Source organism: Delphinapterus leucas, chromosome 11, assembly GCF_059928025.1.
Source record: "Delphinapterus leucas isolate spDelLeu-1000000601 "Yukka" chromosome 11, BTC_Dleu_Yukka2, whole genome shotgun sequence".
Taxonomy (NCBI): Eukaryota; Metazoa; Chordata; class Mammalia; order Artiodactyla; family Monodontidae; genus Delphinapterus; species Delphinapterus leucas.
The window spans coordinates 91,595,372-91,622,299 of NC_143139.1; the positions used below are offsets into that span (position 1 = coordinate 91,595,372).

The 26,928-nt window shown below is 51.8% G+C and overlaps 1 protein-coding gene across 1 annotated transcript; it reads left to right on the plus strand.

The window, feature by feature from the left end:
* The first annotated feature begins 784 nt into the window (after positions 1–784).
* On the plus strand, positions 785–25,087 carry CSF2RB (colony stimulating factor 2 receptor subunit beta). Its single transcript, XM_022596621.3, has 14 exons — positions 785–907; positions 7,635–7,872; positions 8,845–8,968; positions 10,774–10,964; positions 14,183–14,334; positions 14,417–14,585; positions 15,138–15,273; positions 15,436–15,593; positions 16,750–16,889; positions 17,820–17,982; positions 19,059–19,149; positions 19,370–19,427; positions 20,271–20,374; positions 21,037–25,087. Exons 2-14 carry the CDS (start codon positions 7,797–7,799, stop codon positions 22,181–22,183), a joined length of 2,709 nt encoding a protein of 902 aa, XP_022452329.1. The 5' UTR covers positions 785–907; positions 7,635–7,796; the 3' UTR covers positions 22,184–25,087.
* The last annotated feature ends 1,841 nt before the right edge of the window (positions 25,088–26,928 follow it).

Genomic DNA, 26,928 nt, shown 5'->3' on the forward strand with positions numbered 1-26,928 from the left:
CTTGATTACTGAGTATTTGGGTGTCTCCTGAAATTTTGCGCCCACGGGGATGCCACACTCTCTCGGCCTTAACCCCGGCCCTGCTGTGCTCAGGGAGTCATTCGTTCATTCATTCATTCATTCATCCGTTCCACACACAGTCGCTAAGGGCCCCATCAGTGCCAGGGCACAAGCTGGGTACTGGGGAGAGAAAGGGAGCCCCACAAGACAGTGTTGGGGAAAGACAGCTGTGAGCCCCGAGGATTGTGGGACAGTGGGGGAGGGAGGTGCAAGGCAAAGGGACCCCAGGGGAATCAAAATCATAGCAGCTAACACTTAGGGTTATCGCGCCCCAGGCTCTGAGCTAAGGTCTTGCTCTGGGACATTTCCATGGCCCTTCGATGTTTGCAGATGCCTGTAAGTCACAGAGGTGGTTCCGGGACCCTGGTGAAGTTACATGCAGGTAATTTGCAAAAGGTCACACTCTGAGCAGGTGGCGGTGGGAGTCCAGGTCCCTGCGGCTCTGGGCTCTCACCTGCTCTGGGTATTGCAGCCACTTCCCCCGGTATCCCCCTGGGGGTGTCAAGGAAGGCTGCATGGAGGAACTTTGCATTGAGCTGAGAGAGGATGCGTGAAAGTTTACACAAAGACCAAGGATAGAAGGTAGAAGTAATTCTGGCCGAAGGAACAACGTTTGCAAAGTCAGTAAGGCTCAGAAAAAAAAAACTGATATCTTGGTGTCCACAATTCTAAGAAGCTGGGCAGCCTCCTAAAGAGTCACTTGTACGGAAAGAGGCCAGGCCAGCACCGCTTCCTCTTTCAGCTTCTCTGTTTCCTAATGACGTCAGCGTAAGTAGGAAGACTGAGAAGCTGGCTGGCTACCGCCTGGAGACTCCAGCAGAAGGTCCGTCTGTCCCAGCGCAAAGAGGTACGGCCCGGCTTTGGGGGTAGGCTAAAGGGCAGGGTGGGGAGCAGGGGGAGTGTAGGAGCCTGGGATGGAAAGGACAGGGAGAGCCTGGGGGTGCTGAGTGCACAGGTGTGCTCTGAGGACTTGGGAGGTCAGCGCTTGGTCTCTTGGGAAGTCCTGAACCCAGACTCCTAGGCAGCCAGTGGACGAGAAGACAGTGAGGGCCGACCTGCCTGGGTGTTGTATGAAGGGCTTCGGGGGGCCTAGGCCTCACTGGAGGATCCTGCTGTCCTGGCAGCAGAGAAGATACCTGGGGCGGTGGAGAGCTCAGGCCTGGGAGTCAGACCCCTGTGTACCGTTGTCTTTGCTTTGTCACTAAGTTGTCACAAAGGTGTTGGTGGCAGTGAGAATATCCTGCCCTGGGCTTGTGTCTCACGTCTGGAATGGGGAGAGCACTGATAGTTCCTGACATCCTGGTTCAAAGAGAGAGAGAGAGAGAGAGAGAGAGAGAGAGAGAGTGTGTGTGTGTGTGTGTGTGTGTGTGCGCGCGCGAGCATACGCATATGCATATGTGGATGTCCACAAAGATGGAGAGATACTGGGAGACAGAGGATGAAGCCGGGAGCCTTGCTGTGGCCAGGCCCAGAGCTTGGTGCGGGTTGAGAAGCTCACTTTGGAAGATAAGAAGACGCCCAGTCCCTTACTTACTTAGAGACTTGTCTTCCCCCGTCCAAGAATGTTTTCTTTACGGTCACACTCCTCCCTGACACGCTGTTGCTTAATTGGGTTTGGGCCCAGATGTGGATGCCCTGTACTGAAGTGTGTTGGCTGAGTGGGGAGCGTCTGGGGGTGTCTGCATCCGGATGTGTGCAGGTGTGTGCACTTGCCCTGTGGATGGGAGGGCAGGTGTTTCTGTGGGTCCCCAGGGGGGTACAAGCCTGTGGACACTCGCCAGACAGGCTCCAGTGACAAGTTGCAAATGTGTGATGTTAAGTCTTCAAAGGCCCCACTGTTACACTTTTGTATAAACAGATTCTAATTTTCTCTACTTACATCTTTCCTGTTTTCTAATGGTTTTATAATGAGTAAAACCTTTCCTATTAATTTTTGGTCACCCTTTTTTTCATTCATTAGTTTTACTTATGTTGTGCTATATCCACTAATACTACAGGATACTTCATGAGTTCTTTAATGAACGTATTTAACACTAACCAAGTAAATATATGGATATCTTCTTTGTTAAAAATTGGGGGTACATAAATGAGATAATAACATACATATTGTCCTATGACTTAGTTTTCCACTTAATATTACATTTTGGACAACGTTCCAGAATAATACATGGAGATTTAACTCATAAATTAGCCCCAAGAGATACATAGCATTTATTAGTATAGACACCCCACAATTTACCCAATCCCATGTTGCTAGACCCTTACACGATTTCCAATTTTTCCACACCTGTGAAACTATTTCTGCAGCTCAGATTCCTAGAAGCAGAATTGCTGGGCAAGAGATTGCACGTTCAGACTAGTAATAGATATTGTCAAACCACCCTCAAAGTAGCTGAACTAACATACACCTCACAGTCGTGCATAAAAAAGCTGATTTCTCTTTAGGGAAACAATCTTTTAATTGTGTCCAATGTAATGGATGAAAAGTATCTGGTTCTTGCTTGGATACGTCCTTTTCCTGGTGATGGGTGAAGTTGTGTATCTTCCATGTGTTTAATGGCCATTTGGATTCCATGTATGACGTGCATGGAAATGTCCTTTTTCCATTTCTTGATGGGTTCATTGTATTTATGTATTAATTTTAGGAGTGCTCCATTTATTATGTATATGAACCATTTGTTTATATACGTTGAAAATATATTCTTCCAGATTATCATTTGTCTTTTTTATCTGACATGTTTAAGATATCTTGCATTGTATGCAAATGTGCTCATTGCTCTTAAGTCAAATCTGTCATTATTTTTTATTTCATGCTTTCTGGATTCGGCGTCTTATTCAACCGCTAAGATTAAAGAAATATTTTTAATGCTTTTATCATTTTAGTTTTGACTTTTAAATCTTTAATCCATCTAGAATTTGGAGATGTGGGTAATATGTAAAGTAGTAATCTAACTTTTAAAAAAAGGTCAGCTGATTGTCTCAATATCATTAATTATGAGTATGCAACCCATGCTTTCCTCTGGGATTTGAAATTCCGTTATTACTTCCCAACTTCCTACTTGGTTATTTTCCTTAAATAACCATCTGTCTACTATTACACTCATTATTTTTCTAGCTAATAGAGCAAGTCCCTCATGTTTGATTTGTTGTAATCTAGAATCAGTTTGTTAAGCCAATTGAAAATCCTTTTGGAGTCTTAATTTACTCTTAATTTAGTCTTAATCTAAACTAAGGGAAGGATTATTTTGGGAAGGATTGACCCCTTGACCCCCAAATAGTGGTCATGACAACAGCAGGCAGCCTTCTCCTTTTCGTCCCTTTAACTGGGAGGGCGCTGACATTTCCCTTTGACTCTGATATTGCCACAGGTTTCTAGCACATACCCAGAAATGCCAATGTTCCCTTCAGTTCCTCATTTGCCAAGGTTTATTTCTTTGTTTAATCAGGAATGGCTTTTGTATTACCAAAAATTTAGGAGCAACTGTCAAGGTAAACTTATCCTTTTTTTCCTTTTAATCTGTTGATCTATTTCTTTTAATCATGAATAGAGTTGATACATTCTTAAAGTCTTTGTCAGATTGTCCTATGAAATTGTTTTTGTCTGGAGTGAATTTGTGCTTTGATTTTTTTTTTCCTTTTCCAGTTTTTACTTTTACCATTAAATTTCTTCATGAGTTTGGGAATTTTTGTGTACATGTTTATTTTATTTGGAGTGAGAAAGCTTTTGGCTTTTCTCACCTCTTTCTCCCTCTCCCTCCTTCTCCTTTGCCCCTCCTTGTCATCCTCTTGCTCCCATGTTTACCCCTCACTCTTAGTGATTTTTAACCCTTACATTTTAAACACACATATTTAACTTATATTTTCCGTCAGCATTTGGGCTTACTTAGAATATATACGCTCCTCCAGAACCAGACAAGATCCTTAGCAAGTTTTCAGTTCTCCTCTTCTTTTCACCCCTAACCTCACAGCCAACTGCCATGTTAAAATCATCTTAGTTTTACTTCAATATTGTTACCATATTTATTTATTTTCACTTTATACAGTAACTATTCTTCTTTACTTAACTGTAAGTCTTATTGGTTTCTTCTCTCAACACTGGTTCCAGTATCACATGCTCTCTTTCTTTCCTGGACCTTTTATATTTTCTGAAATCCACACTGGACTAATTTTCTTAGAAAACATCTGAAAAGCTTTCATTGTCCTTACATTTCCAAAATATTGTGGGTTTTTGCCCTTGAACTTCAAAATAAGCTTGACTTTTTAAGATTCTAGGTTAAAACATATTTTCCTCTCAGTATTTTCAAGACATTACTATCTATTTAGAGTTCCAGGTCACTTGTGACAGAATCTTGCCAACCTGATCTTTTTTCATTGAAAATAACTTGTTTGTTTGTCTCTTTCCTTCTGGAAGCTTCTAGGATTACCCTTTTACTCTTTGATGACAGAAAGCTCATTAGCATGTGACTGAGTTTGGTGCTATTAAAAAAAATGAATCTTGCTTTTCACTTAGTGGATTATCGTCTCCTTTAAAGCCCTGTGAATTTTTCTTCTGTTTCCAAGTGTATCTCTTTGGTTGCACGTGGAAATCCCCAAATAACAGCGGCATAATAATATAGAAGTTAATTTTTTCCCTCACATAGAAGATGTTCAGAAGTAGGCAGTCTCAGAATGGTATGGTTGTTTCACAGTGAGAAGAGGAATTGAGGTTCCTCTTTTTCTGTTGCATATGACCTCCACTCTCAAGATAACCTTGTAATCCAAAATGGTTGCTGGAGCTCCAGCCATCACTTCCAAATTGCAGACTGGAGGAAAGGAAAAAAGCAGGAGGACAAAAATGGATTCCTCTTACCTCAGCCAGCTTCCTTCAAGCAGCCTTTCTCGGAAGGCACACCCAATGATTCCACTCACATCTTCTTGGACAACATTTTGTCACATGACCACACTTAGCAATAGGAGAGTATAGGAAATATAATCTTTTATTCTGTGCAGCAATAAACCTAGCTAAAACCTGAGCTTCTGTTACCAAGGAGGAAAGGGACATCTAGGTAGCTGCCACTGTCTGCCATACCTGCCCTCAATTCTCTCTGTCTTCTGCTTCTAGATGTTGGAACTCCTGGATTTCTTTTCTAGGTCTCAACTTTTCTCTAAGACTTTCCATCTCCTTGCTTATTTGCTGTCTTCAATAACTACTTTTGTAACATGACGGTTTATAGTGTTAATTCTGTGATTTAGCCCATTATTGAGTTGTGGTGCTTGTTTCTTTGTTTGTTCATTTGTTTTGTATGGATCTCATACCTTCAGATTCCAAGAACTCTGTTTGTTCTTTGCATAGCAGTCTGTTCTTAAATGCCTATGATTTCTCAAATTTCCCTGAGGATGTTAATTAAGATGTTTTAAAGTTTTGTGTTGTCTTTGCTGTATCTGTGCATGTCTGTAGAATGTCTACTGGGTCAGTATATGTCAGAATAGACACATATGATACCAATAATTGGGAAATACAACCACTATTGGCATAGTGGTTAAGAACATAAACTTTAAAGCCAACCTGCTGTGGGTTTCAATGTCAGCCTGTTCCTTACTAGCTGTATGATCACGGACCCTATACCGATTTCCTCAACTACAAAGTGGAGATTTTAACCTACACGTTGATGTATTAACATCTGTAAAGCCCTTAGTACAGTGCCTGGCTAATGGTAAGCACTTTATAATTGTTAGCCACTAATATGTATTCTCTGCTTGTATGTGTCTTTTAGACTTGTGTCCTTTGATGTCATTAATTTGCTTGAACTATTTACAGTGTAAGGGTAGTCACCTGTTCTCCATACTTCTAACACATTTATTTTGCAACTTGTCCTCTGCTTTATGGTTCAGTTATTTGTATAAAATACAAAAGAGTTCACTTTTATGCACTTCTGTCAGCCTTTGTCTCTCTGATTTCTTCTAGTGCTTTGAAGCTTAAATAGTTCAGAGATTCACTTCTATGGTTTGCAAGTTTCATATGATTTAACTACATACATTTCATTGACATGATATGTGGAGAATGGTGGGAGGTAGGGATTTAGGCTGATATGTTTTATGTTGTTATTCAATTTTCTCAACACTTTTTATTATTCCATCACTTCACACTGATTTGTGGTTGCTTCTTCATCACAGAGTACATTCTCTGGTGAAATAGAGTTTGTCTGGTCAGTACGTCCATTGATTTATCGTGTGTGTGTGTGTGTGTGTGTGTGTGTGTGTGAAAACACATTTTGATTCTTTTCCATTATAGTTTATTACAAGATATTGAATATAGTTCCCTGTGCTATACAGTAAATCCTTGTTGTTTATCTATTTTATATATGGTAGTGTATATCTGTTAATCCCATACTCCCAATTTATCCCTCCCCCACTTGCCCTTTGGTAACCATAAGCTTGTTTTCTATGAGACTCCTTATTTTTAAAAATCTCATTAACTGTCCTCATATATACATATATTTTTTCTTCTGAGCTCCCACACACAAAAGAATCTTGTTAATTTTTGATTAGAATTGTGTTAAACCTATAACTGACTTTCAGATGAATTGACCTCTTTACACGTGCAATATTAACATTTGTGCTAAGACCCAAAGAGAAGCTCTGAGTTTTTAGGCAAGTTACAGGTAGGCAGAGCAAGCTGCCCCAGCTCACACAGACTCTCCCAAGCCTGCCATGGCATTGGCCCCTGCAGGACCTGAAGTGGACAATACTGTCCCTCAGCTCCAGACAAACCCACGCTTCCTTCCTGAGCATTTCCTGGACTAACCACCCTGTAAACATCATTGAGTTTGGTTCTTCTCATGACCACCATGTGAGATACGTTGGGTTGTGCACAGATGCAGAGAGCAAGGTTCAGGGAGCATTGGTGAGTCAGCCTGTGCACAGGAGGGGCACAGCCTGTGTTGAAAGTCAGTTTGGCTGAGCCCAGGGCCATGCTTTTCCCAGCAAGACAGTTTCTGGTGTGCATGTGTACAGCTTGAGTGAAGTTTTAGACAATCTTATGGGCAGAAAAGGAGTCACAGTCCTCTCTGTTCTACTCTCCTGGTACTTCCCAGGGCTGGATGAAATGAAAAAAGGAGATCCCCAGGCTTCTGCGGAGAAAAGGGAACTGGCGTTTCAGGGGGTGGTGTGGGAGGAGTGAGGTAAATGGAAAAGGGCAGGGAGAGTCCCCGGCCCCTGCGTGTGTGTGTGAGCGTGCATGTGCTCACATCCAGAGGAGGACCACACTCCCAACACCCAGTGACTCCCCCAGGCAGATGTGGGTCAGTACCAGGGGGACCTGGGGACAAATCAAATACCAGGCCTCCCTCTTAGATTTTTCTCAACACCGGTGCACTGGGTACCCAATGTGCGATCCAGTGGGAACCCACATCTTCAGAGGCCATTAAGTGCATCTCCCTCACGGTCACGTCCCAGGCACTGAGGCTGAGGAGAAGGGACTGTCCCAGGTGCCAGGCTGAGGCAGCAGTGGGAGCTGGAGCCCAGGCATCAGGGCCACTCCTGGGTCCACCCCACCACGTGGGCCGAGTCCCAAGGGCTGATGCTTCCTTCCGCAGGCCTAGAAGAGGCAGGGTCCTGGAGACAGGATCCCCAAGAGGCGAGGACATGGATCTGGCCTGGCTCCCAGCTGGGGAGGAACACAAGATTCTAGAACAGTGAGGAGTCCAGACCCTACCCAGGCCTGGACCCACCTGAGCCAGCCACCTGCTCTTCCAGAGATGGCGCTGCCCCGGGGGCTGCTCCCCCTGGCCCTGCTGCTGCTCTGCTGGGGGCCCTGCGTGGCAGGGGCCCAAGGTGAGCCCGATCGCTCCCTCCCCCTCTCCCTCCGCCTTCTCACTGCTGCGCCCCATCCCCGAGGAAGCTCCAGACCCTACGCTCCAGCCTTCCCTCCCTTCCTTCCTTGCCCCCCGCAACCCCTGCTATTTCTTTTCTCTCCTGGTCGTCCCTGGAGTCCCCTCTTCCCTCCTCCCACGTTCCCGCTCATTCTTCTCTGGCCTCCTGTGAAGGCCCTCTCCAGTTGTGTGGCTTCTCTGCCCACATTTCTCACTGCGGCATCTGAGGCCTCTGACCTCCTGGCTGGCCATTCCAGTCCTTTCTCTGACCCTCCCTCGCCCCCAGACATCGGCACCTAGACGGCCTCAACCAGTTCCCATCACGGCACCTTTGCTCCTGGGGACCCTCGGCCTGGGGGGTCTCTCCTCCTGCCTGGAGGCCCTGCTGAGATGCTCCCCGGGCTCTTCAGGCCCATGAACCCCCCTCCCCAAGGGTTCATTGAGAGCTTGGCTCCCCTGATAACCCTGGAGACCACGCTCCCTTTCCCAGCAGCTGACCACGAGAGCAGGGTGGGGACGTCCCAGAGTAAGGCCCTGCCACACTGCCCCTTAGGGGTGGGTTTGTGCCTCTGCTCCCAGGCTGCGGCACCCAGGGGCCCAGGGACAGGGCATGTGCCTGATGCATGTCTCCACCCTGGGGTGGGAGGGACCCTGTTCCAGGAGCAGGGCAAGGTGGGGACTCAGGACATACACTGTGAATCAACTAGCCTATGTGTTTCTGTGCAGACAGGAGGGTCCGCGGCTGGCACCCTCACAGCTGCAGAGCCCCCAGCCCCGCCCAGGGCTCCTGGGGACCTGTCTGGCCTCCAGGAGCCTCTACGGGACTCTGGGAGACTCCTCCCCAGTGCCACATACGAGGAGGGACTGGGAGGGGCGGTGACAAGGGACATCTGGAGGGGAGAGGTGTGACCCGCTTTCTGCCTCCCCCTGTCAGGGACCTTCCCCCTGCAGACCCTGCGCTGCTATAACGACTACACCAGCCGCATCGTCTGCAGGTGGGCGGACACCCAGGACTCCCAGCGGCTGGTCAACGTGACCCTCCACCGCAGGCTGAACAGGCGAGTGAGGCCGGACCTGGGGCCGGAGGGCAGGAAGGGCCTCTGCTGTGGGGACTGTGCCGGGGTCGGGGCTGGACGGGGGTCGGGGCAGGGAGGCCCCTGCCCAGGAGCTGCTGCCCCATCAGGCGGCCTGCCACGCCCGCGGGCTGGTGTCTGACATCAGGTTTGGGGGAAGAGCCTCCTGTGTTAATATCGTTGTTATGATGGTGATGGTGATAATCTTCTCTTGTTTTGTCACAATTGAACAAGATCACCAGGCAGAAATCGATCTCGGTTCATCCTCCCTGTGAGGCGGGCAGGGATATGATGCCCAATTCACAGATGAGGAAACCGAGGCCGTGGAGGTGAGGTCCCTCCCCCAGGCCACACGGTGGGGAAGTGGCCTGAGCGGGACCAGTGTCCTGCGTCCAGCCTGCATGGCAGGGCTCCACGTGCCCCCCGGGCCCTGCCACCTGCAGAGTGGCGGTTTCTCCTCTCTCCTCACAGCATCTCCCGGGCCTACCCCATTCGGGAAGGTGCTCCCACCATTCTGGGATTTGGTGAGAGTCTGACTCACCATAATAGAAATAATGAAACAGCTGGCACCACAGGGTCTGGGGTGTGCCCTGGAGGCCGCCCCTGGGAAGGAGCCGCTCTCACCCCACAGCGTCACTGCCCTTCCGCTCTCTCTCCTGCCCTCCCGGGAGCCTCAGTCTTCCTTGTCCACTGTCCTCAGCCCCCACCCCACCTCCCACCCTTAGCTGTGACCTACTTCCTTCTGCTCGGGGACAACAGATCCTCCCACCCCGACCCCTAGCCCTCCACCTCACACGTCTGCCGCCTTCCTGGCCCCGCCCTGCAGGATCTGTCCTGTCCCAGGGCTGCCTGAGGCTGCAGCTGGAGTCCCACCTGGTCTTGCTGCTCAAGGACATCGCTGCCACCACAGTCCCCACTGTTTTGTTTTTCAGTCGCCTTTCCCTCCTTTCCTTCTCCACCACAGCATTCAATCCATCAGCAAATACTGTCAACTTTATCTTCAAATAGAATGTGAATCTGGCTAACGCCACGGTTCCAAACACTTCTTATCACTGAGATAGCCCAAAAGCCTCCTAACTGGTCCCTCCCCTTCCAATATTGCCACCCCCTGCGACCCAATGTATCCACAGCCCAGGAGCCAGAGGAATCCTTTCAAAGCATGCCAAAATGTCACTCCTTTGCTCATAACTCTGAATTTTCCCCAGTTCCAGTGAAATCAAAATAATCATATTTCCTTAAATTCCTTTTGAGCACTGGCCTCCCATCACCTCCCACAACTAGGCTTCTAGACCTCCCACCCTTACATCTCTACTCTGTGCACACTGGTTAACTGCCTAGTTATACAGCACTCCAAACCTGTGCCTACCCCAGGGCCTTTGCACTTGCTGTTCCCTTTCACTGAAATCCCCTTTCCCCGAAATCCCCTTTCAGAATCCGCATGGAGTCCTCTCTCATCTCCTCAGATGTCACCTTTTCTAAGAGACCTTTCCTGCCTCCCTTATTTCGAATTATATCCCCAACCCAGCCCTTCTGGCCTCTTCATACCTCTTTCCTTCTTGACTTGTCTATGCACAGTGTTCTCCATTTGACACACGACCTAGTTTCTTCAGTTGTTTCATGTGTGTCTCCCTCTATTAGGATGTCAGCTCTGTTGACAGGGATTTGTGTGTTTTGTTCCCTGCCAGGCCCCCTGATCCTAAACAAAGCCTTACACATGGGAACCACTCAATAATGTTTGTGAATGAGTGATTCTTCTTCTCTCTGGGCTAACCTGCATCCTCTCCTGACAGGGGCCTTCCACAGCCAGTGTCCTGCGATCTCAATGATGGCATGCCCTGGTTCGATGGCCATTGTCCCGGCTGTGTGCCCAGAATATGTGTCATTCCCTACGAAGTTTTTGTCATTGCTGACCATGACTACTTCTCATTCCGACCAGACCAGCCTCTGGGTGCCCGGCTCACCGTTACTCTGAGTCAGCATGGTGAGGCCTGGGGGCCCTGGCCAAGGGTGGTCCCCTGTGTGGACAGGGGTGTCCAGGCTGCAAGAGATGGGCCAGGGAGGGAGATCCTTCAAGGGGTGTAGATAGCGGCTTGAGTTGGGTTTGGTTCTTGGGGGAAGAGGATACAGTCTCCTTAGATGGAGGCATTGGGTCAGGTTCAAGGTGAGGAGCCCCAGCCAAAGGTACCCACCCCCTCCCAGATGCTCCAGCACCTGCCAAGTTATTGCCTTCCAGACCTGAGGCTTCCCGTCTAGAAGAACAGTCCTTCCTAGTCAGATACAAACTTTCTTCTTTCATCAATTTGGTCTCATGGAACGTCTGTGACAACCCATTTAATAGATGAGGCATTTGAGGCCCAGAGCAATTACATAACTTTTCCAAAGTGCCACCATGAGCCATGATGCTAGTGATGGGCCGGACTTGCCGAGTGCTCTCTGCATGTTGGAGATGAAGGTCATGCCCTTACTGCCCTCGCTGCGCGGCCCCCAGTGTGTGCGCTGCGTGTCCACAGAGCCTAAGAAAGTCAATGGTCTTGGGTGGGAGTCGATGATTACTTTATATAAATAGTCGGGCTTCATTTAACTGTACCTCAGACAGAAATACAACCAGCACTTTCATTACATTAATTCAATTATATTTGTGCTTAGAATGATCCTGAAATAAACATGGGGTCATTTTTAAAAGTTAGTATCGGGCTTCCCTGGTGGCGCAGTGGTTGAGAGTCCGCCTGCCGATGCAGGGGACACGGGTTCGTGCCCCGGTCCGGGAAGATCCCACATGCCGCGGAGCGGCTGGGCCTGTGAGCCATGGCCGCTGTGATGAAACAGGCTGAGAGAGCAGGAACTTGCCCAAGGTTAGGTACTCAGATGCTAGTGTCTGAATTTATTGTCCTGGATCCCAAACCCTGGGCCACCTGCTGCTCCTTGCAAGTGTCGGATGGGGAAGGGGCTCCAGGCTTTGCTTCCCGCCTCTGTTCATCACAGCAGCACAGCTGTTGCCTGGAGGAGGGGATGAGTTAGGCTGTGATGAATTCACTCCAAACAATGTCTCAAAACATGTGTCTGATGGATGAGAAGGGGTCCCGTCCCGGTGGAGCTCAGAGCGTACAGGGCGGGACACACCAGATGTTGTCGGGTGTGATCACTTATTGAAGGCGGGTGCGTGCCACGTGCCGAGGGGCAGTGGACAAGGGGCCCCTGGGAGGTCAGGACAGGCTTCCCCAAGGAGGGAGCTTTGTAGGGAGATCTGAAGGGTGGGAGGGATGAGAGTGGGAAGAGCATCCTTGGCAGAGCAAGGAGTGTGTGCAAAGGCTGGGCGACTCGGGAGGACGAGGCAGGTTGGGAAAACCGCAAGTAATTGTGTCTCAGAAGCATCAACTTCAAGAGGATTGGGCAGTGGTAAGGAGGGGGGCAGGGAAGGCAGGGGCCTGACCTGGAGAGGCTTCTGTGCTCTGCAAAGGAGTTGTTTAGGGGTCAACACCTAGACGATGGAGAGCCACTGAAAGGGCATGTCATGATCAGATGTGGGTGTGATGATGTCAGAGGTGGGCGATGTACAGTGTAGATGGCAGGCGACAGGAGGTGGTGGGAGGACGGAGAACAGAATGTGACCTAAGGTACTCATCCCAGAGAGAAATGATAGGGATTCAACTGCCGTACGGCCAAGGGATGGGAAATTGGAGGGATACAAATCAAAGTTAGGATATACAAGCAATTCATTCATTAATCTGCTCTTCAATAGAACACTTCCACATACAGGAAAGCAGTGAACAAGCCATCAGTGTCCCTGGCCCTGTGAAGCTTAGGAGTGATGACAGGTGTCATGGTTGAGATGGGGACCACTTAGAAATGGCGAGGGCAGTGTGGCATTTGCCTTCTGGAGCATATGTTGAGCGGGAAGTTCAGTTTTAGCCCAAACCATTTAGGCAATGAATCAGGGAGGCCTTGAGGTGCTGGGGAACGGAGAGATGTGCATCTTATCTGCTCTGAGGTTACACATGTGGGGATCTGAATATTTCACTTCCTCTGTCACCTCCACCTGTGAAATGAGCTCATGGACTACATCTCTCAGGTTGGATGCATAGGTTTTCCATTGGTTTCCCAGCCTGTTCAGTTGGGAGCAGCTTCCTAGGGCTCCAGGCTGACAAGGAGTCCCACTGCATGACAGGCTCGGGGGCTAGGAGTGCATGATTGATCAGTGATGCCTGCTGGGGCCGGGGCTGGGGCAGCAGGGCTCTGGATCTGCCATTCTGGGCTGAAAATTTTCTGAGGCTCCAGCTCTGACACGCTCTATCATGCCCTGGCCCCTGTCCAGCATAGAATATTGACATCTCGTTCCTCCCTTACGGAATTTTTTGTGTTGGAAAGTCATCTCTCAGCATTCAGATATAGAAGCTTCAGGAAGTCTGCAGCCATGCCATTCATGGATGACTCTGCTCACCCAATCCTGTAGGTCCCAGCAGGTGTCTGCCTGCTGTTGGTGATGGAATGATTTCATGAAAATCTCTGAAGGTGGACCTACATGTACTCATTCATTTATTCCTTCATTGATTCATTCACTTTGTCCCCATATGCAATGAACCACTCATCTCAGGCCCTGGGGAGAGGCAAGGGGGTCAGGACCCCACCCCTGACATCCACAAGCTCCTGGACTACTTGAGGGGGCAGATGTGGAAGCATCTATATCCTCCAGGGCTATAAGGATCATACAAAGGGCTATGGTGGGGCAGGAAAAGGAGCAAGGGATTCTGCCTGGGGGAGGGGTCCAAGAATGTTCTAGCGGAGGAGACATGTCTGCTGGGCACTGAGAAGTGCAGGATGACACTGGACACTGAAATAAGAAAGTGTGGACAGGAGAGGGAGTAACATGAGTCACAGCGTCCTCTGCTGGGAAGGAGGCCACACACACCTCCTCATGGGCAGTGGGGACAGGAGGAAGCTCCACTTGGAGTGTAACTGGCAGCCCTTTGCATGGAGCCCAGCAATCTGCACGTCTTCATTCACATGCACATTGGATCCTCACAATTCAGCAGATGAAGGTCTGAGGCCCACAGAGGTGAGGGGTCTCTCCGAGGTCGCTCAGTCCGTGGCGGTAGTGGTTGGCCTGGAACCCAGGTCTGTCCACACATGGGCCATGCAGGCCCTGAACCTCCCACACAGTCGTCCAGCCCCTTAGGGACCCTTTCCTTCCTCTCCCTCCAGTGCAGCCCCCCGCACCCAGGGACCTCAACATCAGTGCTGCTGGGGACAGTTTCCTGCTGTCCTGGAATGTGGCCCATGGGGGTTCCCAGAGCCACTGGCTGTCCAGCCTGGAGTTTGAGGTGGTCTACAGGAGGCTTCAGGACTCCTGGGAGGTAGGGACCCCACCAGCTGTGCCCTGCGCCCACGGGGACCTGGCCCAGCCGGCCCTGCTCCAGCAACCCCTCTCTCCCCCAGGACGCCCCCACCATCTACTCCAGCGCCTCCCGGGCCATCCTGGGGCCACAGCACCTCATGCCCAGCAGCACCTATGTGGCCCGAGTGCGCACCAGGCTGGCCCCGGGCTCGGGGCTCTCGGGACGGCCCAGCCAGTGGAGCACAGAGGTTCGCTGGGCCTCCCCGCCAGGTAACAGAGTCGGAATGGGACACTGCCCCCCTGTGCGGAGGGCATCTCATTACAGCTCCTGGGCAGAAGGCGTCCAGGGGTCCGCACCATGGGATCCACGGAGGCTCTGAGCCATGTGTTCACAGTGACTTCCCTGGCCCACCCCGTCCCTACCGTGACTCTGCAGAGGCAGCGGCTGCATCTTACTCGCTTCTGGGACCCAGTTTGTTGCCCACTTTCTGTGGAGGAACAATTACAGTTTAATCACAATGGCATATGAGCATCTGTGTTTTCGTGAGAGCTGCACCATCCACAGACATACCAACGTGATTGCGTTAAATTCCCAAACCCTGAATCTGACATGCCCTCCCAGCTTTGCACAGGGGGGTGTGAAGGCTCACAGAATTCACTCTCTGACCTGTGTTTACACAGCTGGCCCTTCGGGCTGAGTTCAACCCCTGGTCTTTTTGGCCCCAATGCCCATAATCTCTCTGTGATGAGCCTCATGGTGGGCCCACTGAGGGCTAGGGAATGAATGAATAAGGAATGAATGAAGGACTGTCTCCCTCCCAGGGAATGAGTCCCAGCCCCAGAACCTCCAGTGCTTCTTCGACGGGGCTGCCCTGCTGCGCTGCTCCTGGGAAGTGAGGTCCGAGGTGACCAGCTCGGTCTTCTTCACCCTCTTTTACAAGTCCGGCCCCAGTGCAAGGTGAGTGTCCCCTGCCTCTGTCCCCTCTGCTCCTCTAGGCCTAGCCCTCTCCTGACCTCCTCCTGCCCCCTGGGGGCCCAGCAGAAGCCACAGTTCATCCGGAGGTCTCATTCCCTCATGTGGCCCTGCCTCCCCCTGCCTCACCTTTGCCGTGATCCTCAGGGAGGAAGAATGTTCCCCAGTGCAGACAGAGAAGACCAGCAGCCCTTACGTCCGGCAATGCTGCCAGATTCCCGTGCCTGACCCCAGGAACCACAGCCAGTACATTGTCTCTGTTCGACCGAAAGCGGAAGAGAAACTTATAAAGAGCTCAGATAACAGTGAGTTTGCCCCCAGCCTTCTGCACGGAGAGTCTTGTGACAGCACTGTTTCCTTTGTAACCCGTATAAACTCAGGGTTCCCCAGGGCCCAGTCTTCATGTTTGTCACTTTCAGTGAAAAGTCCAGGGAGCGAATTGAACAAACATGATTCCCATGGGTCCTGGAAGTTCTCAAGTAGCAATAATGCAACAATGACAATGGTCAATAACATGAAGGAAGATGCAATTGATCTTCTCAAGAATATCAATATTAAAAGCTTGACCTCATTCTTTTAACTCTATTTTCCCTTCCAGCTTTGCAGCTGCTCTGAAGTTCCCACTGTTGCCTGTGGCCTCTTGGTCGTCCCACCAAATTTTCCCTTTCTTTCCCTATTTGATTTTTCTCTTTCAGGTTTCCAAAGTCCTCCCCTGACTGATATTTTCAGTCTTCAAGATAATTGATCTATGATTTACTTCTTCATAGAGCGTATGCAAATGGACTGGGGACTAGCGCGTATGCAAATGGACTGTAATTCCTTACAGGTTAATTTTCCTGATTCCTGGTACATAGCAAGGACCTTATGCAAAGGACTCTCCTGCATTGCTTCATGATGATCAAGTTCTTCTGCCCAGTCTTTAGTGTGTGTCAGAGACAGCAGCCAGTTTGTCCTAGTCACCTGGGTTTGAATCCACTACTTACTCATTGGGATCCTCCAGGTTGCAATCTTTGTCTCTACCGCTTGTTAGCTGCTTGTCCTTAGCAAGTTACCTGATCGTTCTGGGGCTCAGTTCTCTGTCTGAGAAGTGGACAAATTGTGTATTTACTACATAGGGCTGCTGTTAGAATTGAGAGAAATAATTCATGTAGATTGAGCATTCTGCCAATACTGTAGATTAGAAAAAATTAATAGTAACTTTATTTCTACTTAAATACTAGGGGTAACCCATACTTTTGGTCACTTCACTACAAAACAAGTGTATCTCAGCATCTCCCAAGAGAAGGGCGGCTCAGGTCAAAATAGATGAGATGGTGAAGTGGGGCTTCAAAGACCCTGAGATGGTGAAACCTGGGGTCCTGGGTCAGTGGAGAGAGCACCTGTGACCAGCATGGAACACAAGGGATATTCCACTGGAGGAATGTTAGAAATGATGTTCTCTAAAAGTTTCCCTCCCTCCAGTCCAGATGGCTTCTCCAACCCTCAACCTGACCAAGGGCAGAGACGGCTACATCCTGCACTGGAAAGAAGAAAAAATGAACTATGAACACATAGCTTGCATCTTCCAGGTCCAGTACAAGAAAGAAGCAGCCTCATGGGAGGTGAGGGCCTGTGCCTGAGGAGTGGCCTGGATGGGGAAAGGGGGAAACGAGAAAGACCAGGGAGAGTGCCACCTGCCAGGTTCCTGGCTCCCAGCAGGTGCCCAGTCAGAGGGAGCCACTGGGACTTGGTGGTCATGCCCCTGTGCAGTCAGCAGGTCACTGTCCCTTCCCTTGGTGAAGGAACTGAGACTCACAGAGCTGACGTGAACTTGACCAAAATGAACGCGTGACCCTGAATCGCAAAGGAGCTGTAGACCTCAGGACGAGAGACAGGCAGAGGAAGGGTTTTCAAAAGTCATAAAGGGGGCATTTCTTCGCGAGAATCTCATCCAGAATGCAAATGTGCAGCTGCTAAGAGGGGAGCTGCTCCCTGCGGGGTGCGCAGGGCTCCAGCCTGGGACTCAGTATCTGGGCCCCACCCCCAGGTATCCATCAGGGCCTGTGGGCAGAGCCTGGGGCTCCACAGAGGCCAGTTCAGAAACCTCGGAGCCAGCCCCAGACCTTCAGGCTGGAAATGGGGAAACTGAGGCCAGAAGGGGGTGTGTCAGTGGTGGAGCTGGAAGTGGTCCCTGGGCTCCTGAACATCTGTCTAAGGGTCCAGAGTCCAGTCATCTTGCACTGCACTCCTGGGAAGGCCATAATTAGGGTCCAGGCTGTCCCAGGAGGAGCTGGGAGGCTGAGTGGGGACATGGTGACTGACTCCTCACGGTCTCTGGGCCTCGGTGTTGTCATATGTCACGGGGTGCATTGCCTGTGGGCACTGGAGTATGGTCCTCCGTGGTGGGAGTGATGCTGCCTCAGATCTGATGTGACTACAAGCTGGGGACTGATGGGTAGCAGAAAATCTGGGGTACTGAGGCGGGAGGGCTTCACAGCTGTGCCCACGTGCACCAGACCTCAGCACATCTGCTCACACACCTGCACCCACAGGAGACCAAGACAGAGGACTTCCAGAACGCCCACAGCATGTGCCTGCCACCTCTGGAGCCTGCCACCAGGTACCAGGCCAGAGTGAGAGTCAAACCTGACCCCCGAGGCTACAACGGGATCTGGAGCGAGTGGAGTGAGGAGAGCTCCTGGGACACTGAGTGGGGTATGTCCTCCCGGCCCCCACTCACCCCTCCAGGCACAGCCCCACTGGGCAGAGGACGGGGATGATATGGGCATGAGATGTAATCCCACCCCAGGCTAGCATCCTTCCCTGCCAGGTGTCATTAGGGATGAGAAAGTGACACCTGGTGTGCAACACGGACTGCAGGTGAGGTCTCGAGAGGGCAGAGGAGAGCACGTCTCACCAACAGGTCTCCCTAAGCCTGGACCTTAGCCCTCTGTTAATATGGCCCATGCTTCCCATGCTTCCATTAGCTTTTGTAGCAGCTACTACCCAGGGAGCACCCAGCCCGAGTTTTCTGTTACCATGAAGAGCTACAGACTGGGGCCTGGGATTGGAAAGCTTTGGTCTGATTTCTCAACCTTCCCTCAATCTGCACTTGCTAATTTCATTCATCTGTCACCATCACCATAGCGGCCACCAGGAGACAAGTACAGAACAAGGTCCAGGAGGTGGTGGCAGAGAGAGGAAAAAGTGTTGGCAGCAAAAAAATAAAAATAAAAAAAAATAAGTGTTGGCAGCAAGGTCCCCCAGCCAGCCATAGCAAGGAAAGAGCACGAGGAAGAGGACCCCAACCAAGCAGAAAGAAGGGCTGGGCCCCTGGACCTAAGGGAAGGAGACCAGGGGAGTCCTGGAGGTGCCCAGCCTCTGAGGGGCTTGAGGCCAAGTGGAGAGTCGTGAGGGCCCCTGATGGGCCTTTGCACCTTCTGGTTCCTCCACCATCACCCCTTTCCCCGTCTCGGCCTCTCCAGGCCTCCCTGTTCTTGATGACCACCTTCTATGCTGCCTCCTTCAGGAAGTGCCCTATGATTGCCTCTGGCTGCAGTCACTGCCCACTTACAGCAACACCAGCTACTGCACAGGATCTAACCCTCTGTGTCCTGCCAGCAATCCAGCACTGTGGGTGGCTCAGACAAATGTCCTCTTCTTCTTAGGCTGCTTCTGGCCTCTTCTTCCCCTCTGCATGCCAAGGCAGCAAATTCACCTCACCTCCTGAGCCCCCAGCCCTTTCCCTCCCCAAAAGCTAATGCTCCTGTTTCCTCCTGGCTGCCTGGAAGTGCTGCCCATGTGGGTCCTGGCGCTCACCCTGGTCATCAGCACCTTGATCCTGCTCGTGTCCCTGCGCTTCTGTGGCATCTACGGGTACAGGTAAGGTGACTCCAAGATGGAGGAGGGCGCTACCCAGGGCCCCAGACAATGCCAGGGACCCCACAGCTGACTTTCTCTAGTCTCTGCTCTGCAACTCACACCCTGTGGGGCCTTGGTCAAAGCTGCCCGTTCCCTGGGCTTTACTTTCACCTCGGTACATGAGCACGAGGCAGCTGCCCTGAGGTCTTGGGCAGCGGTCACCTCCCTGCTGTCTTTCCAGGCTGAACCAGAAGTGGGAGGAGAAAATCCCCAACCCGAGCAAGAGCCACCTGTTCCAGGTAGGGGCTGGCTGTGCTCCTGCGCCCACGTCCCCACACCCGTGTCCTCCTCCCCTTCCGGTGGGCCTTGAGTAGGGGTGGTATGTGGCCAGGTCAGGGGCTGGGAAGCTCTAAGAGCCGGGCCGGCCCCTGCAAGCCCAGCACTGCGATCCCCTGGGCCCCTCCGATGCACAGGGTACCCCGCCCGGGGGGACTCACGTGGAACAGCAGAGAGGGCTGGCGTGGGGATGCCAGGACCTGGGGGGCGCAAGGAGAGCCTTAGTCACATAGGAGGCAGGAGGGGTGGTGGGAAGCAGCGTGGCTTCCCCAGGACAGGGCAGCAGCGCTGAGCTCTGAAGAATGGAGGGTGGTGGCAGGTGGGAGAGGCCACTGCTGGCAGAAGGCGAGTGGAGGGTGGAGACAAGACCCCTTGGAGAGGGGACCTGAGGGGCGTGGGCGGTGAGTCTGGGGTGCAGCACGGGAGGCTGAGAGGACACCGGGGAGGGCGCCGGCACGTGGGGGGCGGGAGCCTTTTGGTCAGGCAGGTAGGGCCAGGACGGCCTTGGGAGGGTCTCACGGCCAGTGTGGAGGAGACTAGGGGTGAGCATGGAGACAGGGACAGCCCAGATGGGCGTCCTCGTGGGCGCAGGCTGCCCGTCCTTGCTGCCCAGGGCCCTGGGCCAAGTCCCAGCCCCTCTCTGGCCTTGTGTTCCTGGGGTCAGGAGGGTATGGTCGCTGCTGCCCATGCTGAGATGCCGCCACGTCTGGGGGCTGCTGAACCCTCGCCACCCTCAAGGCCCTCCCCCCACCTCACCTCCTGGGGTGCCCCCACCCCACAGGCACAAATGCCCTCTCTCCCCACAGAACGGGCGCGCTGGGCTCCGGCTCCCACAGGGCACGCGCGTCGTCGGCAGCGGGAGCCACGCACACAGGGGGCTCTGGGGCGGCAGCTTCGCTCAGCCGGAGGGGTGAGTGTCAGCGCGGGACCCCTAGGAAGTGGGACGGTGGCTCCCTCCTGCACGTCGGGGCTCAGGGGAGGTGGCCTCGGACTGGGGCTCAATGGGAACAGGGCCTTGGAGGCTGACTGCACTAAAGCAAGAGGTGTCCTGGCTGCATGGCGGGAGGAGCTTCCCGATTCCCAGCTTAGGGAGGGTCGTGGCCAGAAGCCGGAGACTGGAGCAGACGACCTCCCCCGGCCCTGCTGCCCAGGGAGACGCCACGCTGCCTTGGTCCCACTGGGTGGCAGAGGATCTGCGAAACCTCATGGCCTCAGCACCTGAGCGGCCGGCTCACCACTAAGCTTCAGGTGGGGCAGGTGAAGGCCGAGGGCATGGCCGAGCCCAGGCTGGGCGCTGACGCTGCGTGCTGGCAAGGAGAGGGAGGTGGGAGGGGCCGCAGCTGGCAGAGCATGACCTTGAAGGAGAGTGCCGGCGCTGGAGGGGAACCACAGGGAGGCTGCAGGAGCGCCCGGTCTCCTGTTCCCGGCCGGCTCCCTCACCTCGCCCTGCTCTGCGTTTCCTGTGAGCTCTGGGTGGAGCCCGGCCTCCATCCCACCCCCTGGCTCCCTGTGCGCGAGCTGAGGCGTCTGTCAAGGGTGGTGCCAGTGTCCCTGCCCTTGTTCTCCCCACAGGGCGTCCCCTGTAGACATCGGGCACAGTGAGGTGTCACCTCTCACCACAGAAGACCCTAAAGATGCCTGTGACTCGTCATCTGAGCCTGACATGACTCTGGTCACCTCGGACCTCCGCACGGAGCAGCCACCCAGGCCCCCGCCAGAGCTGGCCACCCCGGCAAGCAGGCCTGAGAGCCAGGCTTCCGGCTTTGATTTCAATGGCCCCTACCTGGGGCCACTTGACAGCCGCTCCCTGCCGGACATCGTGGGCCAGCAGGGGCCCCTACGGACAGGCATGAGCAGGAAACCGCAGCCCCCAGGGTCCCTGGAGTACCTGTGTCTGCCCACAGGGGGGCAGGTGCAGCTGGTCCCACTGGCCCAGGTGATGGGGCTGGGCAAAGCCAGGGATGCGGACCTGAGGCCCAGCCCAGGCACCGAGGGGAGCCCTTCCCTGGAGCCAGGGGCAGGCCCTGCCTCTCCTGAGCCTGAGGTGATGGTGGGTGGTCAAGGCCCGAAGGACAGGGCCCCCCCAGGTCTGCCCACTGGCTCTCGGGGTCCTGAGGAAGGCACTGTGGCCACTGGTTACGTCACCACTGCAGAGCTGACATTCACCCCACCCACAAGGGCCCCATCTCCTTCCCAGGCTCCCCCTCTGAGCCTCCCTTCAGACCGGAACCCCAGCCTCTGTCCTGGACTGGCTGATGGTCCCCCTGGATCCCTAGCCCCACTGAAGCCAGAGTTCGAGGGCTATGTGGATCTCCCTCCAACCGCAGGCCAGTTTCCCCAGTCCCCTCTAGCCAGCCCTGCCCCTCCTGCAGCCAGCAGTCCTGTCCTGGGCCCAGGGCCGCCCCGGGCAGGTGTATTCTCAGTCTCCCCAACCCCTGAGGGGCTCCTCGTGCTGCAGCAGGTGGGTGACTACTGTTTCCTCCCTGGCCCAGGGTCTGGCCCTCTCTCACCCCAGAGTAAGCCCACCTCCCCAGGACCCTGTCCTGAGATCAAGGACCTCAACCAGGTGTTCCAGGCCAAGAAGCCCCCATCTCAGGCCATTCCCCAGGTGCCGGCCATTCACCAGGTGCCGGCCATTCAGCTCTTCAAAGCCCTGAAGCAGCAGGATTACTTGTCACTGCCCCCTTGGGATGTCAGCAGGCCTGGGGAGGTGCGCTGAGACCCTGTAGATGTTGAGGGAGGGGAATAGAAGGACAGGGTCTGCCTTTCCTCCCGCCCTGCCTTTCCCTCCTGCCAGCCCCTGGTCCCTTCCATGGTCCTTTCCGCAAAGCCAAGGAGAAGTTTCCATGTTGTAACGTGGAGATCAGAAAAACAAGTCAACCACCTACCTCCTCCCTTGACCTTCAGCAAGGTCAAGCTCCTCTTTCTCTCCCTCCTCCTCTGCCACACAGGCACGCGCACACACACACACACTGTTCTTTCAAATTCACTTCCTTTAGGTTCTGAATTATTAGAGCTTTATACACATACCCATTTCATTTGCCCCCATTTTCCTTTTTTTCCCAGTTTCCCTGCTTTTCCTATTGTCTTCTCTTTCCACTGATTTATCATTAGAGTGAGTTTGAGGTCTGGGCTAAGCCTATTCTGAGATGCCATGTCTCAGTCAGAGCCTATTCAGATGCTGACATGTCTGGTTTCATGGAGGACTTCTGTCTGTCCCTGGCGGGCTTGAACACACACGACAAGATTCCAGCCCAGGGACTTCCCTGGCGGTCCAGTGATTAAGACTCCGCCCTTCCAATGCAGGGGGCGCCGGTTGGATCTCTGCTCAGGGAACAAAGATCCCACATGCCATACCCTGTGGTGTGGCCCACTGCAGGGAGGGGAAGAGATTCCAGCCCTGAGGCAGGAGGCAGAAGGCGTGGGGTGAGGGCTTGGGGGTTTCAGGCTTGGAAGAGCAGCCCTGGACTCAGCATGCTTCTGTCGGGCGCTGCAGCCCCAGACATGGTAGCAAAGCACCAGCCTCCATTGTCACTCCAAGAAATGGGCATGGTGTGAGAAGCATTGTTCTGAGCTCATAGGAAGCCCTGCTAGTCTCACAGAGGTGACTGGGGAGCCTCAAGGACCCCAGGCCCTGCATCCTGTAGAGGCCACTGACCTGAGCAGTGGACAGTGCCAGCTCCTGGTTGAAGTGATGTCCTTCCTACACCCAGGCTGGTGGGACCTGGAGAAATTCAGGAGGGGAGGGGAGTCCAGAACCCACATCAACTGCAGAAAAGTTGGAAAGAACTGCTCAACAAGGGAAAAAGGAAAATGACCCAAGGGCATGTACACTTGGGCTTATAGTCCAAACCTCCCAGTTGCCCTTCCTCCAGAAAGACCTTACAAATGCCATGTCCACCAGCCATGTACAAGGAGCTTTTCGTCTACGGCTTGGCTTACGCTGGGGATCATGGTTCTTTTAAATCTTTGCCTTTCTGATATGCAAAAAAAAATAGCATTAACTTGTTTTAATTTGCATTATTTGAGAACTATCATGTTTGCACATATTTTCATAGTTCTTGGGCGTTTGTATTTTTTTTACTGACCCGTTAAGGTCTTCATTGTGTTGGATGTCCCCTTTTTTCTGATTAAGCTTTAAAAACTATTTAGCTCCTGCCTTTCATAGATGGTGTAAATTTGTTTTCCTCGTTTGTGGTTTGTCTCTTAATTTTGTATGTGACGCTTTTGGATGTATTCAATGTAGACTTGTCTGAGTGATCAGATAGATCTACGGGTGAACTTCTTCATGCTTTCACTTGGGGTGTCAAATTGACAAAGCCCTTCCCCACTTCAAAATTGCATTTGTCCAAAGTTATATTTTTTTCTGGTTCTTTTTGTGTTTCAAGCTTTTCATGTGAAGTTGTAGTGATTTTGGAATATATGCATGTGAAACGGAAAGCCAGTTTTATGTTTCCCCTAAACGAGTCGCCTGGGTGTTCCGGCATCATTGACTGAATTGCCCATTCTTCGTCCATGTATCTGAAAGGTCACATTTATGATATAGAAAATCCATGTGTATTGTCATTTTCTAGGCTTTCCTTTTTATTAAGTTGTCCTCTCCATGGCACCCCACCATTCTAACTGTTCTAGCTTTATAATATGTTTTAATAGGTGGCAGAGCAAATGTTCTTGTTCCTTTTGTCCACAAATCCCTGTTCATTACAGCATTGTCTGTGGTCAAAGAAAATGATAAACAATTTAAATCCTCACCAATAGTGAAATTAATCACAACATTTGAGTCCATTCTAAGGTGGAATCCTGTGTTCAAAATGAATGAGGTGGGGGACTTCCCTGGTGGTGCAGTGGTTAAGAATCCACCTGCCAATGCAGAGGATACGGGTTCGAGCCCTGGTCCGGGAAGATCCCACATGCCGCGGAGCAACTAAGCCCGTGCACCACAACTACTGAGCCTGCGCTCTAGAGGCCGCAAGCCACAACTACTGAGCCCGTGTGCCACAACTACTGAAGCCCGCGCACCTAGAGCACGTGCTCTGCAGCAAGAGAAGCGACCACAATGAGAAGCCCGTGCATCACAATGAAGAGTAATCCCCTCTCGCTGCAACTAGAGAAAGCCGGCCTGCAGCAACGAAGACCCAACACAGCCAAAAATAAATAAATAAATAGGAAAAAAGTCTAAAAAAGAGTGTCTCTCTGTGAACTGAACAAAGGCACTTTAACAGTCAGGCAGAGAGGCAGGGTTCCCTGTGGCAGGCCATTATGTATGCTTACAGCTATAGACAATGATTGTAATAAAAAAAGCAACAAAAAGCAAGGGTTAAAGTAAAAGAAACAGATCCAACGTGGAGTCAGAATTGGCTCTTCCCTGTTTCAGAATGACGTATTATTGACAGTTTACACAATCTAGAGTTAAGCGTCCTTACGGGATCAAGAAGGAATGTTGTCTTTTGTTGTCTTGTCGATGCTGGGAGAATGTCGCGCTTTGTAGTTGAGCAGGTATTGCTGCTGATCTACAATGCAGGTATACAGTGCACGGTGCGGGGGAGAGAAGGGGCCGCAGGGCAGAGAAAAAAGTTTATGTTTACATTTTCTTCTCTTGCCATAAAATATGAATTTTATTTCACACCTTGAATGTGATGATTTGAAGGGTGCCAGGGGCTGGAGGTGGGTGATTATACTACCCTTGGGCCAGCGCCCAGGAGCCATGCTGGGTCAGGGACCACTCCAGAACCCTCCAAGGGGCAGGCCTCCCAGGACCCTGGGAGCTCAGCCTGAGCTGAGAGGTATCCACATGCCACCTGTGCCTGGAAGCTTCCACGGTGATGGTTCAGTTCCCAAGTGGGGTCACTGCCTCCCTACAACACTCAGGATATTTATAAGCCCCAAAGGGACCAGCAGGCACCCACCCTATGGGCCAGGTAGAGGTGCCCCTCTCCAAGTCCCCTCTATCCTGAGCTGGGAATAGAGGGGAGAGAGCCACACCACCACTTCTGCAAAATCTTTAAGCAGGGTTGGGTGGTAGAGATTGCCAGGAAGGCTCTGAAAGTCCTTAGACACATATTTGTATAATCACTAAAGTCAAAGATAAAGAGTGCCCATGAGATAAATTGAACACCATGACACATCTGACTTATGAATAATGGCTGCAGTACAATTTGTATCTTGCCCCTGGCTGGCTAGAAACTCTACATCACCTTTAACCAGATACTTAAAATTTCCTCTTGTCTCTTAAGGAAAGTTGGAATAAACAAAAAGAAGTTTTCTCCAAGGGAAAATGACACCTTGTTTAGAGCACACGCGCGTAGGAAGAGGGGAGATACGATCCTAGGCTTTTACTGACTTTGAGCCACTTTAAACTCTATAAATTGTACATAACCGAAAGCAATATAAAATAATCCTTGCCTATAGACATGCAAATAAATTCTGTTCAGCAGAGGGACACCCAACCTCAACACACACACACACACACACACACACACACACACACACATTTGGTTTATTTCAACATTCTCAATCTGTAAGTGTAAATGTGTCTGTTCTTTGGACTCTCCTTTGAACTGGATGTAATGTCTACTTGGTCTTCTCATTAATAATGAATTAAATGAAATCTTTAACTTGTGTTCATTTTAAATCTGCATGATTTTGTCCTCCTTTAAGATTCATCACCATTCGGTGGAGGATCAGAGGTGGGAAAAAAACAATGTCATCTGTAGCACGGAGGCAAAGGCCCTGCAAGTCGATCCCACCCAAGGAAGTGGTCCCAGAGCCAGACTGACGCTTTTACTGCAGCTGTGGCGCTTTTTACTGCATGTCAGCCACAGCCCCCAACCCGAGCCCCTGCCACCTTGGGGTACCTTGAGGAGACCTGGCAGTCCTTCCATCAGGATGGGGTGATGGGTATGTTCAGTACCTTGATTGTGGAGAAGGGACAGTCCAGGACCTGATGGTCTCATGCAGCCTAGATCTACTTGACTCCCCAAGTCACCCCCAAGCCCCAACCCCTTATCTCCTTGGGACCCTTCTGGTGTGAGTCAGCCCTGTGTCTAAGCAACCTCTGTCCTAATCTCTCAAGGCACAAGCTGACCACTTCCTCTGCCTCATTCAAAGCTATTAATTCAAAAGAATTAAATTATACAGTGGAGAGGGAGTAATGGAAAGGTCTGGAATAACCGTAGTCCAGAGAAAGGCAGGCTCGAACGCTGACCCCCAAGGTCTGTGCGTTTGAAGCTAGGAATTTGGGATGCAGACCTGGGCACCCCTGAAACCTGAGCGGGTGCCTGCCAGTGGTGATTGGTGACTTGGGAGATTCCCAGGACAGGAAATGAGCCAGCTCCCCGTGACCAGGGCCAGGGCCACAGGCTTCCCATGGCTGGACCGGGCCCCAGCGCAGCCAGCCAGTCTGAGCCTAGCCCTCCACTCCCGCCTCCCACCTCTATCAGCACTCCGCCCACTGGCCCTGCATCA